General features: G+C 34.6%; 1 protein-coding gene across 1 annotated transcript in view; it reads left to right on the plus strand.

Annotated features, from left to right (window-relative positions):
• STK31 (serine/threonine kinase 31) overlaps nucleotides 1-15,424 on the plus strand; it is an 87,501-nt gene that overhangs the window by 25,213 nt on the left and 46,864 nt on the right. Inside the window, exons 9-11 of the mRNA XM_024755047.1 lie at nucleotides 4,134-4,249; nucleotides 5,616-5,775; nucleotides 8,654-8,776. Of these exons, the coding sequence (XP_024610815.1) occupies nucleotides 4,134-4,249; nucleotides 5,616-5,775; nucleotides 8,654-8,776 (399 nt within the window). The remainder of the gene's footprint in view (nucleotides 1-4,133; nucleotides 4,250-5,615; nucleotides 5,776-8,653; nucleotides 8,777-15,424) is intronic.

Raw genomic sequence — 15,424 nt, forward strand, 5'->3', positions numbered from 1 at the left:
ATAGGGGAAGTTATGAAGGGGGTTGGGGGGGTCTCTGGGCCTGCCACTCTCCCAGCACATGGATTTGTTCACCAGTCTGGAAGCTCCCCCAAAGCTCATCATTCTGAACTTTTAAATTTTTTTCTGAGTTTTTTTTAAATCAAGGTTTTATTACATAGGCCTGGTTAAGTCATTGACCATTGGTGATTGAACTCAATCTCCAGCCCCTAGATTCATATGTGGCATTCTTCAGGGAACTCTGACTCATAAATCCATAAATTGTGGGTTTTATCCTTTATAACTAATCCTATAGCCAGCAACATCTTGCTAAGTGCATTTCAGAGATAAGTTCTCTTCCTCTTAGAAAACAGTCTGTTTTCTTTTTAAAGGTTTAGTTGACAAGGAGATTAGACTAGTCACCTGCCTTTTATTTTCTCTATGGGTGTCCTGGTCCCCTTCCATGAAGAGAGTAAATGGATTATAAGCCAATGGCGTTGCCTGTTGGAGATATAAAGCCTTTCTTTCAACCCTGGAAAGTTCCTTGGTATCTCTTTCTGGCCTATCCTCTCTTCCTCCCACTCAGGGCAACCATTCTTCTGATTTATATATAACCACAGTTTCGTTTTCCTGGTCCTATACTTCATATAAATGGAATAATCCTCTGATACATATTCTATTATGTTTGGCTTCATTCGCTTAAAGAATAATGTCTGTGAGATTTATTGAGGTTGTGTTTATCAGTAGTTTGTTCATTTTTATTGCAAAGTAGTGTTCCATTCTATGAATATACTGCAGTTTATTTACTCATTTTCTTATTCATGGGCATTTAGGTTGTTTTCAGTTTTGGGCCATTATAAATAAAGCCACTGTGAATATTCTTCTACAGGTCTTTTTGTGGATATATGGATTTACGTATTTTGGATTATATTCTTTCCTCAGCCATATCTACTCTACTGATAAGCCCATCAAAAGCATTTTTCATTTCTGTCTACAGTGTTTTTGATTTCTGGCATATTCTGTTTGTTTGTTTCTTAGAATTTCCATCTCTCTGCTTACATTGCCTGTATGTTCTTGCATGCTGTCTACTTTATCTGTTAGAGCCCTTAGCATATTTATCCTACCATGTTTGAAGTTCCTGTCTGATAATCCCAATATTCCTGCCGGATCTGAATTTGATGCTGATGTTTGCTTTGTCTCTTCCAACTGTGTTTTTGTCTTTTAACATGTCTTACAAGCTTTTTTTTTTGATAGCCAGGCATGATGTATTTGGTGAAAGGAACTTCTATAAATAGGAATTTAGTAAATGTGATGATTAGGTGTGGGGGAAGGAGAAGCGTTTTATAGTCTGAAAAGACTAAGAAGGTCTTTTAGTGAGCCTGTGCCTCTGGACTGTGAATTTCGCACTTGCAACTGGTTTTCTCCCCCACTCCCTTTAGAAAGGAGGATGGCTAGAGTGGGCTGGATTTGGGTATTTCCCTTCCCCCAGGTTAATTAGGCTTGGATAAAATCCTAGCAGGTAGGCTCTGTTTAAATGGTTTCCACTGAGGGCAGATCTTGTTAAGTACAGAATATTCTAACATATTTCAAAATGGTTCCTTTTCCCCTCCTCCTGCTGGAAGCTTGAGGGGATTTACTGTGAGAACCTGCTGGAGATCGAGGAGGTAAAACTCAAAAAAATGTGGGGGCATCCTGATGATGGGGTCCCCCTGGTGTTTTTAACTTTCAGTTGTTCATACTGAGCCTTTAGCAATATGTCAGTTACAGTTGCAGCTTCCCTACTCCAGACTTCTTCCCTGGGCGGTGGGGATTGCTGCTCCAGAAAGTTTTGAGTTTCCTTTATTAGCCTGTCTTGTCTTTCCAGTTGTGCCTTGTGACCTTACCTCTGTGACAAATCTAAGAAAAATTGTTGATTTTTCAGTTGCTCAACTTTTTACTTGTTAGAATGGACTGGTGACTTTTCTTCTTACATGCTGGACTGGAAACTGGAAGTCCTTAACATTTTTCAAGAACTAATTTTTGCTTCTGTTGATTTTTTTTTCTTTATTGTTTGTCTCTATTCTACTTTATTGATTTCTTTACTTATTGTTATTATTTCCTTCCTTCAGTTTGTTCTTCTAGCTTCTTTAGATGGAAATTTGTATCATTGTTTTATTTTTTATTCATATAATTGTTTTTAATCTTTTGTTCTTTTATAATGTTTAAAGATTTCCCTTTAAGCATCACTTTACTTGTAGTCCACAAATTTTGATATGTTTTTTTATTATTTAATCAAACATTTTAAAACTTCCCATTATTTATTTTTTTTTTAATCATGAGCTATTTAGAAGTGTGTTGCCTAATTTCCACAGATTTGGAGATTTCCCTCCAGTATATTTTTGTTACTGATATTTTATTTTCTTAGCATCAGAGAGCATACTCAGTATGGTTTCAGTCCTTTCACATTTATTGATATTTGTTTTATTATCCAGCATATTGTTTGTCCTTGGAAATGTTCCATATGCTTTTAAAAATTATGTGTATTCTACAGTTGTGTGGTGGAGTGTTTTATAAATGTTAGTTAGGTCGAATTGGTTGATAGTATTGTTTAAGATTTTTGTATCATGACTGATCTTCTGTTTACTTGTTCCTTCAGTTACAGAGAGAGGAGTGTTAAAATATCCAGATATTATTGTGGTTTTGTGTATTTCTTCCTTTTGTTCCGTCAGGTTTTACTTTGTGGTTTTGAAGCTTTGTTATTAGGTGCATTCACAGTTAGAATTGTTGTGTCTTCTTGATGAATTAATTCATTTGTCTTTATGAAATATCCCAGTTTATTGCTGGGAGTGCTCCCGGTACTGAAGTCCACATTGCCTGATATTAATATAGCAATGTTTGCCTTGTATATAGTTTCCATCCTTTAATTTTTATCTGTCTCTTTATATCTAATAAGTGTTTTAATAAGCAGCTTATATGGTTGAGTCTGAGCTGTTTTTGTCCAGATTGATAATCTCACATCTTTTAATTGGAGTGTTTAGCTAATTTTCATTTAATGTAATTATTAATGTGGTTGGGTTTAAGTTTGGCATCTTTTCTATTTGTTTTATTTGTTGTTTGTCTTAAAAACCATACTAATTATTTGTCATCTGAGCTCTGGTTCTTTTTTTTTTTACAGGTGGATTAACAGTAAGTTTAAGACAGTTGAGAAGTAAACTGAGTTGACATTTCTTTTAGATTTAAATGATTCTTCAGAATTTTATAGTTCTCATCCACATGTATTTCATTAGCAATTTGTACTAAAAATTTGCTTTTATCGAGTCTTTGTAAAGCATTAAACACATTTTCAAAGATTCAACAACTTTTTATTTTCCCACTTCTGTTTCTTAGATTTATGTGATTTTTGGAGTAATTATCATAGCAATTACAGTGGATATAAACAGATTTAAGAACAAACATAACTGCTTCTTCATGGTCATCCTCCTCAGCAAATGGGAGCAGATGGGCATGAGCATTCCCAAATGTTAACTTACTATTAATCAGCATTCAGTATTGGCTCTCTTTTTATTTAACTGAAGCATTGGAGAGAATGTGAACACCAGAGAACATGGTGTTTAAAGATTGAGTAAAAGTTCTGTGTTTAACTGTGTAATACCTGGTTTGTAGTATAATTGGAATAAAATTGCAGGTCTTTATCCATATTACTGCTCTACACATTATTTTGAATAATTATATTAAACATATTGTTAAGGTACCACTCAGAATCAAGGAGTTTAATGTAGCTTGGGTCAAGGAAATTATGTTTTTGATTCTTTTAAAATGCAGAATGATATCAGACTTCATCAGAAAACAAATTGTCATTGATTATCATTTGGTTTTTAAGGGTATCTTTTATTTTTCTTTTTAAAATCTAAGTATTAAGACATATAATATGTGAAATTTTGTTTTTATTTGGTTTCTTATTAGGATGCAATATAAGAGTGTCTCTGTGTGAAGGCAGAAGACTGGAATAGTTTATCTTTTTCAGATCCTAGCTAGTAGGGAAATCAGTGTTTGTTATCCTGTCGCCTAGTATTTTTTAGCCTTTAAAATTTTAATTACGCCTAAAAATCATTTAAATAACAGTAAAAATACAGTTTCCTATTTGGGTCTAACTAAGATGTATTTGTTCTTTGCTTCAGCAAGAGAAAGCAACTACCATGGATTTGACTAAACATTTAGAAAGTACTCTTAAGACTTGTGTAGGTACCAGAATGAAAAATCTAGCAGCTAAGGTTGAAATATTGAAAGAAATTAGGTAGGTAAAAGCATATTTTTAAGAAGGATAGTTTAAAACAAATGCTAATTAATTGGTGCTTTGTTTTGTATGCCTGCCATTTTTGCTTTGTAACTTAATCTTTGTATTTTTATTACTTTAAAGAAGGAAACTAAAAATAGTTACTCCTGAGACAAATTTTATATTGTTTTTGTTAGTGTTCTGTTGACACCGTGTGGCATGATAGTGTCCTAAAAGTCATCTATGAGAATGAAATTAAAAAGTCAACACAACTTCTAAGTGGTAGTTTGATGAGAAACCACTATGTCCTCTTGTTTTGCTTGGGGTTATTTTCAGTCCTATACTGAAACTAGATTTCAGTAATCTAACTTAATAATACTCTGTCTAAAGAAAGAAGAAAGTAGTGTTCATGGAGTTAGAAGAAATTGGTTAGCAAGTTTTGTGCAGAGTTTATTCAGCATATCTCAGACTCTATATATGAATTATATAGGTATTTTACTTTATAGAGGATTGCTTTATTATTGGTTAGGGATAATTTTTTACCCTTTTCTGCACTGTGGAAAAAATAGTTCTCAAAACAACCTAGTTCTCTTTTTGTGCTATACATACAACTTAAATCAGTAATTCATTTTCTCATGTACTTTGAAACACTAAGAAGATGTTGCCCTGAATTAATCCTGCACATTCGTCTTTTGTCCAGTGGGAATTTATGTTCTCCAGTATAAATCCATCAATCGGTATCTGGTTTATAAGTTTCTAAATAGTTTGAGTAAGTCTCTCTAGAGCTTAATCAACTTTTAATGCACAACCAAAAATTCAGGTGACTACACTTGCAAAGCTGTGAGATAGACTTTGGACCAAAACAGTTCAAAATATTTTAACCCGTGTTTGAGGAAATAATGTGCTGTTAGAATGGTGGCAGTCTAACTGGAAGCGAGAAAAAAGAAAATGATGGGCCTTGTTGGTTTTGCTATTTGGTCTTTCTCATTGCTTTTTCTTTTTGGATATTTTAAAAAACTCTGCAAATGCTAGTCTGCTTATTAAGGTCAAAGGACTATGTGCCTGTCATCTTGGTAAGCAAGATTGGCTTAAGTATAAAATTTTACAGAATTATTTATAAATCTAATTTAATATCATTTAAAATCTGCAGACTTTTGAAGTTGTCTTTTTATATAAAGCTTTTTGAAAAAGATATTTAAATTTTTTCTCAATCAATTATGTTTTTAATTGTATCAAAGTTATTTATGATTTTATATGATTTTAAAAAGTACCTCTTCATAGCCAGTGTTATAAATGGTAACTTTAGACCATTAGTATTTAAGTGTAATTTTTTTTCTCACAGCACCTTAAAAATTTTTTGATCTTTTCCTTTTTGCTGTTTTAATAGATGTGTCAATATCAATGCTCATTTTGGAAATGACCTGTCAGATGCTATACAAGTGTTGGATGAAGGCTGCTTTACTCTCCCAGCTTCTCTGAATGAATTAGAGATAATTTGGGCAGAATACTGTCTGGCTCAGGAGAAGATTCAAACTTGTCAGAATATGGTGGGTTAAGAATTTTTCTCTATGATGATTTTTATCTGTTGAACATAAGATAATGTCTTTCACGAAAGCAGAAGGACTGCAGATATTGGAATGATACTTTATGTGAAATCTTTAACTTTTACATATCTTCATATTAATAATTTGATTTCTTTTCTTTTAGGATAGATAAGTAGTGATTGTGGAAAAAGGGTTAGTTAACCCTTTTGCAGTCCCTTTTGCATGAGAATTTACCTCTCTCTGTTCCCTTGGTAATTTGATGAAATGGTATTTCAGTCATGTTACTGGCAACATTGTTTAGGTAAAAATAAAACCCCTGATTGGTAAATTGTATCTGGACTGGGAGGAACTGTAAACTACAAATACTTGCAACTGGGCATACCCCTTGAGGGACCCTGGCAGCTATACCTGTAAGAGATGGTGGCTTTTGAGGGGCATGAGGCTTGTAAGCCAGAGTGGCTCCCACAACTGCTAATGTAGATCTTGTCTTCTGGTCTGAGTGGCGTGTTTTATGCTGCATTATAGGACTCTGCTTTACTGTTAAATGCTATCTAAGCCATCCATGTGTGGGTAGGGGAGGGATATGAAGAATGGAATATTTCATGTGACTCCTTCATTAGTGTAGGTAAAAATATATTTATTTCCTCTTGGAATTTTCTTTAGTTTATTATATTGAGCTGAATGGAACTCCTTCTTTTTCATATAAAGATATTTGGTACAACAAGCATAGTTTTCCATAGTACCTATGAGCCCTAAACTTGTATTTGGAGTTGTCCTATCTTAAGTATCGGTGGTTTCTGCCTCTGGGGATTGTACCCTGAAAGTCTTATTTCCTATTCATTCTATGTTGGCCAGTTGGCAGCGTAACTGGCTCTGAATGAGAAAAGTAAACAGAATAACTAGGCCTTTGAAAATGCCAGGAATGTTTAATTTGGATAAAGGATTCGATTTGGGTTATTTTACATATTAGACCTGGTTACTGGTTACTTCTGATTATGGAAGAAAAAAAGTGACAGAAGTAATAATTTTTGAATCTCTATGAAACACAGGCAGTGTTATAGATACTTTATAAACTTTTCGTACACTAACTTTTAAAAATGGGCACTTTTTGGGCTTCCCTGGTGGCGCAGTGGTTCGCCTGTCAATGCAGGGGATGCTGGTTCGTGCCCCGGTCCGGGAAGATCCCACATGCCATGGAGCACGTCTGGAGCCTGTGCTCCGCAATGGGAGAGGCCACAACAGTGAGAGGCCCGCGTACTGAGAAAAAAAAAAAAAAAAAGGGCACTTGGCACTTTTGCTCCTCAGGAAACTGAGGCCCACAGGGTTTAACGAAATTGCTCAAGATTACGTAGTTCTAAATGTTAATATGGAATTTGAACCCAGGTATGTCTGATTACAAAGTGTATTCTAGTTCCATTTAAACCATATTGCCAGTATTAAAATACTTCATCATGTATTTTCATGTAGTAAGATGAAAAGATGAAAAAGGACTGCTTTTTAATTTTTGTTTTGTTTTGTTTTTGTCATTTGAGCATAGGAAAGTGATTTATCACAGGGAGGGAGAGGGCTTAGTATATACCTAGGACTTGGTATATGATTTTTTTTTTTGAAGCAATTTATTTCCACTACTGCTGATGCTTCAGGACTGACTTTTAGGCTTTATTACCCTAAAGTTCATTTGACTGACTGAAGAGTAGATTATTGGATAAATAGAGAGTCATAATTGTCCCTCAGATAAAGTTGTCATTTTATTTCCCTACTTGTACTTAATTTGGGTCAGTATTGTTATTTTCATTTATATATTTCGCACAGTTCCTTAACTTGATTGCCATGTGTACTTTTTTTTTAAAAATAAATTTACTTATTTATTTATTTTTGGCTGTGTTGGGTCTTCATTGCTGCTAGTGGGCTTTCTCTAATTGCGGTGAGCAGGGGCTACTCTTCGTTGCTGTGTGCGGGCTTCTCATTATGGTGGTTTCTCTTGTTGCGGAGCACGGGCTCTAGGCACGCAGGCTTCAGTAGTTGTGGCTCGTGGGCTCGGTAGTTGTGGCGCACGGGCTTAGTTGCTCCGTGGCATGTGGGACCTTCCTAGACCAGGGATGGAACCTGTGTCCCCTGCATTGGCAGGCGGATTCTTAACCACTGTGCCACCAGGGAAGCCCACCAGGTGTATTTTTGATGAAAGAGATTCTTTTCTTTTGTCTTTATAATTAGTTATATAATGGTCTGGTTGAGCTTACACAAAAAAGAGTATTCTAACATTCAGGCTTTTAAGTGTATGTGCCAGACACTGTTACAGGTAGTAGACACATGCATTTGTTTAAGACGTGGTCCTATCCCTCTATCTACCTTGGGTATTGGCCGGATATATAAATAGATAGTTTTAATATAGTTTGGTAAGTACTATAACAGAGGTAATTCACAGCATTCTTGGATATCTCTCATATCTATTTGCAAACATAGCCTTTTGGGTGAATTGGAGGTTTTATCATGGTGGAGATTAACTGAATCTTGAAAGATAAGTAGATGAAGGAATTGAGGGTGGGCTGAGAGTAGGAAGGAGACAGTGTGTAATTAGCCATAGATACTTGTATAATTTTCTTAAGAAAAGCAAAAATTTTATTGTTGCAGAAATGATAGGAAAAGATGAAGATTAACAGAGCAGAATTGTTGAACGTAAATCTTATTTCTAATTAAGGGAGAGAAAACTGTCATTTTGGTTATCTAAGGAGACAGGTGTTTGTCTGAAGTGTTACTATGTTTGGAGAATGTAATGTTAAATTTTACTAACTTTAAGAGATCAGTTTTTTTCATAGAGCTCAGTGTGTAAAAAAAACACCTGATATATTAATGATGGTTATTCGTTTTTTCCTTCCTCCAGAATGAAGGGAATATTTTGATAGCCGAAAGAAATGAAGTACAACAGAAGCTGCATATGGCAGTAGAAGTTTTTATTCTGGAAGTTGATGAGTTACCTCTTAATAAACGCTTGAAAACATTACAGGTTGGAATTTTAAAAGATACTAAAAATACATTAAATATACATTAAAATATGTTTATCGTTTGAGAGGTGAAATTAGCATTTACCTTTAGACTTAAGATACTACTGATGGCTGCAAAAGTTTTTCTTTGATAAATCCTAGTTTCTTTTTAATGGTGTTAAAATTTTATATTGATATATTTAACGTGTTTATGTATGTATATGTATTTATCCTGCAAATAAGGTGAAATGATCAGGCATGTCAGGCTTGCTAGAGCAGCATTCTTTGGGAAAACTCACAGAGACAGGAGCAGTAGCAGGCAGGTGAGTCCCTGTTACCCACTGAATTCTAGCAGAAAATCTAGTAAAGCCATATGTTAGAGTTAGGGAGAGGGATCCTGATCCTTGAGTTATAGGGCTTTTAAGATCTGTGATAGGGGATGGAGTACAGTAGCTGTATGATGTTGTGGAACCTTGTCTTTAGTCCTATCCTTTCAGCTCAGAAATGACTAATTTGGAATGAATGAGTGTGACAGTGTTGTCATTCCGCCTGTTAACATAGTCTTTCTACTTATTCACATCTTTTATTATGTTTTTTAATGATGTTTAAAAGTTTTCTCCATAGCGCCTCATGCATTTTCTTCATTTAACTCCAAGACATTTATACTTTTGATTGCTTTTGTGAATGTTATCTTATTTTCCATTTCCTAGTTATTTTTGATGGTGTAGAGGGATACTATTGATTTTTATATATTGTCTCTCTGGCAACTCTGCTGAACTCTCCTTTAGTTTTTGTCAGTTGATGCTCTGAGCTTTCTGTGTGGTCATATCATTTGAACACAATAACCCTCTTCTACTCCTTCTACCTTTTATGTATCTTAGAATTTTTACTGTATGTCAGTATCTTTAATACCAAGTTGAATAATAGCTGTCTTGTTTTATACTGTAGGGAATAAGCTTGCTGGAGAATTGGAGAAAAGGATATTCAGGGACATCTGGGCACTGTCTCTTTTTTTTTTAAACATCTTTATTGGAGTATAATTGCTTTACAATGGTGTGTTAGTTTCTGCTTTATAACAAAGTGAATCAGTTATACATATACATATGTTCCCATATCTCTTCCCTCTTGGATCTCCTTCCCTCCCACCCTCCCTATCCCACCGCTGTAGGTGGTCACAAACGACTGAGCTGATCTCCCTGTGCTATGCGGCTGCTTCCCACTAGCTATCTATTTTACGTTTGGTAGTGTATATATGTCCATGCAACTCTCTCACTTTGTCACAGCTTACCCTTCCCCCTCCTTGTATCCTCAAGTCCATTCTCTAGTAGGTCTGTGTCTTTTTTTCCATCTTACCCCTAGGTTCTTCATGACCTTTTTTTTTTTTCCCTTAGATTCCATATATATGTGTTAGCATACGGTATTTGTTTTTCTCTTTCTGACTTACTTCACTCTGTATGACAGACTGGAATAACCTATACTATTTATGCAATTCCATTTAAGAAAACGGAATTTTCTTAGGTCCATCCACCTCACTACAAATATCTCAATTTCGTTTCTTTTTATGGCTGAGTAATATTCCATTGTATATATGTGCCACATCTTCTTTATCCATTCATCCGATGATGGACACATAGTCATTTCTCCAAAGAAGATATACAGATTGCCAACAAACACATGAAAGAAAGCTCAACATCATATTAGAGAAATGCAAATCAAAACTACAATGAGATATCATCTCATACTGGTCAGAATGGCCATCATCAAAAAATCTAGAAACAATAAATGCTGGAGAGGGTGTGGAGAAAAGGGAACACTCTTGCACTGTTGGTGGGAATGTAAATTGATACAGCCACTATGGAGAACAGTATGGAGGTTCCTTAAAAAACTAAAAATAGAACTACCATATGACCCAGCAATCCCACTACTGGGCATATACCCTGAGAAAACCATAATTCAAAAAGAGTCATGTACCAAAGTGTTCACTGCAGCTCTTTTTACAATAGCCAGGACAAGGGCATGGTCTCTTTTTGTCCACGTAGATGAAGGTGTAGTTTTCGTATTACTGTGTATGGTTCAGGAGCCATTGGAGCCCTGGTTTGAAACATTTTCTTAAATGGAATTGCATAAATAGTACAGGTTATTCCAGAATGGTGAAGTGAGATTTTCATATAAAAGGATAGTGTTGAAAGAATTCACCTCTCTGCATTGCAGCTTCTACTTTACCCTGTAAAGGTTTATTTCTTCTCATTAACTGTTAGAAAACAGAGGTGAAGGATTGGCAAACAAGGTCATTTTTAAAGCTCTTTTCTTTTTAAAGTTTAATCTTAAAAGAAGTTTTGCCAAATCTGGTTTGTCTCTCTTTCTACTATTCTCCTCGGTGACCAGTTTATTCTTTTTTTTAAATTTTTACTGGAGTATAGTTGATTTACAATGTTGTGTTAGTTTCAGGTGTACAGCAAAGTGAATAAGTTACATATATACACTCTCTTTTAGATTCTTTTCCTATGTAGGCCATTGCAGAGTATTGAGTAGAGTTACCTGTGCTATACAGTAGGTTCTTATGAGTTATCTATCTTATATATAGTAGTGTGTATATTTCCCCCCACCCGGAATCATATTTTTCTACATCTGTAACTCTGTTTCTGTTTTGTAGATAAGTTCATTTGTACCCTTTTTTTAGATTCCACATATAAGCAATATCATATGATATTTGTCTTTCTCTGACTTCACTCAGTATGACAATCTCTGGGTCCATCCATGTTGCTGCAGATGGCATTATTTCATTCTTTTTTTATGGCTGAGTAATATTCCACTGTATATATGTACCACATCTTCTTTATCCATTCCTCTGTTGATGGACGTTTAGGTTGCTTCCATGTCCTGGCTATTGTAAACAGTGCTACAGTGAACATTAGGGTGCGTGTATCTTTTTGAATTATGGCTTTCTCCAGAGCTACATGTAAATGAATGAAATTAGAACACTCCCTAACACCATACACAAAAATAAACTCAAAATGGATTGAAGACCTAAATGTAAGGCTGGATACTATAAACCTCTTAGAGGAAAACATAGGCAGAACACTTCTTGACATAAATCACAGCAAGATCTTTTTCAGTCCACCTCCTAGAGTAATGAAAATAAAAGCAAAAATAAACAAATGGGACCTGATTAAATTTAAAAGCTTTTGCACAGCAAAGGAAACCATAAACAAAATGAAAAGACAACTTACAGAATGGTAGAAAATATTTGCAAATAAAGCATCTGACAAGGGATTAATCTCCAAAATATACAAATGGCTCATGCCGCTCAATATCAATAAAACAAACAACCCAGTCAGAAAACGGGTGGAAGATCTAAATAGACATTTCTCCAGAGAAGACATACAGATGGCTAAAAAGCACATGAAAAGATGCTCAACATCACTAATTATTAGAGAAATGCAAATCAAAACTACAGTGAGATATCACCTCACACTGGCCAGAATGGCCGTCATCAAAAAGTCTACAAATAATACATGCTGGAGAGGGTGTGGAGAAAAGGGAACCCGCTTACTCTGTTGGTGGGAATGTAAATTGGTATAGCCACTATGGAGAACAGTATGGAGGTTCCTTATAAAACTAAAAATAGATTTACCATGTGATCCAGGAATCCCACTCCTGGGCACCAGATTATTCTTTAAGCTTCTGTTTAGTTTGCTGAAAAATAGTTAGATTTTTATTTATATTCTTCAAGTAAATACTTAAGAAATATAACTTATACTTTGATAATGAGGGTCAAAGAAGTGAAATGTCATGATTTTGATTTCCTCAGCATTTATTGAGATTTTTTTTGTGGCCTACAATACACGGTTAATTTTTCATGACCGTTCCTTTTAAGTTCAAAAAGAAAGTATATTCTAGGTTTTCTTTGTGTGCAGTTTCTGACCTATAGCTATTATTTTAAGCTTTAATCTTCTGTATCTTTGCTTAGTTTTTTATCTGATCAGTTTGGGGATATTTTTGTTATATATTCTAGTTAATATATTGTTATATATTCTGCTTCTTTAAATTGTTCAAAATATTTCATTGCTGTATTGTTGAGTGTTAATGAATTTGTGATTGTTATGTATTTTTAGCTGTTATGTAACATTATTTTTCCCTTATGATGTTTTGGGATAAAATTTTATTTTTGTTTTCTTTTAAAATTCTTATCCCACCTGTCTTTCTGGTTAATATTTGCTTTATATATATTTTCTTTTTTTCTCCCTTTATTTTAAATGTCTCTCTTAGACAACACACTAACAGATCATTTTTAAAAAGAATCCAATGTGTAAATCTGCCTTTTGATGAGTAGCAATTACTGTTTTATTAGAACTTATTTCTGTGATTATTTTTGTGTTTCTGTTTATCATGGTTTCTTTTTTTTCCTCCCTTTTTTTTCACCTTCTACCCCTGATATCTTAGAACATTTTCACTTGCCTCTGGTGTGTCTTTTTGTCTGTCTGTATCTCCTTCCCATGAATCTAACAACCACAATTGTTGTCTAGGATTTTACTCAGAGATTGTTACAGATACTGTATATGATATCTCAAGTAACAGACTTTAGAGTTATTTTCTCACTCTTATTTATTTTGTAAATTATTGGATATCTTTTGGTTTACTCTGTATTGGAATACTTTCTTTGAGAGTACTTTCAAGGAGGGCTTTGAGTGGTTGATTTTGTGATGTATTGAATGTCTCAGGATATTGTATTTAAACAATTTAAATATTTAAACAATTGCTTACATTTAAGTTCTTTAAATAATTGTTTAGTGAGCTACAAAATATTAGGTCCATTTTCTCTTCAGACCTTTGACAATAATAATCCATTGTTTTCTTATTTCAGTAGTTGATATGAGTCTGATTTTTGTTCTTCTGTTACCTTTTTTCCTCCTGGAGCTTGATCATTTTATCTTGACTTATTTCCTAAATTGCACTGAAACATATGTAAGTTTAGATTTAACCTAGGGCAATTCAGTTTGAGGCTTTTCTTTAACTCTAGGAAATATTTGATAATTATTTCTTAAAATACTGTCCCCTCCCCCGCTCCCTCCCACCTCATTTATATTTTCTTTCATTCTGAGACTTCTGTTAGATGGATGTTTAAACTTCTGTTCTTTACATATTTTAATTAAAATTCATTCATTTTTTTCTATCTTTTTATCCCTTTCTGTGTCTTTTTGGAAGGATCCTTGACTTAACAACCTAGTCACTAATTGGTTCTTTTGCTGCATTTCTTCTGCCACTTAACCAATCCCTTGTGTTCTTTATTTCAAAGATTATTTCTTTCATACTTAATAATTTCAGTTGTTATTCATAGCTACTTGGTTTTGCTTTATGTTTCCAATTTTCTTTCTTTGAGAATATTTGTTATGTTTATTTTGAGTTCTTACTATTATCTGGGCTACTGATTTTGCTTCCTTTTTATAAGGTGGCTTAGTTTATTATATTTCTTTCAGAATGCTTGTATTATTCACACATTTCATCCTCCCCTGTACTTCCCCTCAGGACCTCATATTCTCTTGAAGAATTATAAACTGCCTTAGTGTGCTGTTGTATACATATGTGATAGTGTGGTAATGGGACCTAGGGAGGGGTGAAAGCTTGGACCGTAACTTCAGATGGGTTTAGGGAATAGGATGGGTTTGTTACACAGAACTTCTAGGGTTGCAGTCTGGGCTCAACTACTTCTTATTGGCTTTTCTTCTAGATGATCTTACTCTTCAGAGGACCTCCCAGTCCTGGGAGGAAAAGAGCCACTGCTCTTTTCCAGGGGCTGCTACCCATGGGTGTAAATGCTACCAGGTATTCAGGGCAAAAGGGAAGAAAAGAGAGTGCTTGGCCAATCCTTTTTTATTGGTTATCAGTTTCTGCCTCATCTAGATTCCTATACTGTACTTGTATAAATCCTTGCCTCTTGCTTGTGCTGCTGGTTTCCTGCCCAGTGTGAGGGAGAAAGAAGGGCGTATGAAGACAGTTCTTGTCCCACAGGATATTCTCTGCTGTGGTACAGGCCTTCTCCCACTTGGTATGACCGTATTCATTCAGTGCCAAGCACCAGCCATCCTCTCTCTTTCCAAGGGTTTCTCAGAGTTTTGTGATAAAAATTTCTGGGGTCTATTAAGTTTTCCTCTTGTCTCTGTGACATTTCTAGAGTCTGATTCCTAGAGAGAGCCATCAAGCTCTTTTGTCTCTTCTAAGCCTTTCTAAAAATGCTTTTAAGTGCATACACACACACACACACACACACACACACACACATGCTTAATGTCTTTCCTTAATTGGAATTATTTGAATATTTTGATGTGTTTATTTTTACTTAGCAGTAGCTCTTAGAAACTTCCATATCAGGACAAAATAGTAGTGATTCTTATGTAAAGTCAGAGAAAAAAGGATAATTTCTACTTGATTAAAAACCTAAGAATATGAAACTTTCTATTTATAACCTTAATTCACTTAACGTTTACTCTTACAGTCCAAATAAATCACCTTATAGGTAGTTTTATGCTTTTATGTCTAATTATTCTAAGTTTTATTTATAAAATGCTCAAAGATAGGGATTCAACATACTACTTTTCTCTCAGATTCTAATATGGTGCTTGAATCCTAATATAAAATTAATAAACTTTAAAAAACAGAAGTATCTCTCTGCA

Source organism: Neophocaena asiaeorientalis, unplaced genomic scaffold (genome assembly GCF_003031525.2).
Source record: "Neophocaena asiaeorientalis asiaeorientalis breed wild unplaced genomic scaffold, Neophocaena_asiaeorientalis_V1.1 scaffold36, whole genome shotgun sequence".
NCBI lineage: Eukaryota > Metazoa > Chordata > Mammalia > Artiodactyla > Phocoenidae > Neophocaena > Neophocaena asiaeorientalis.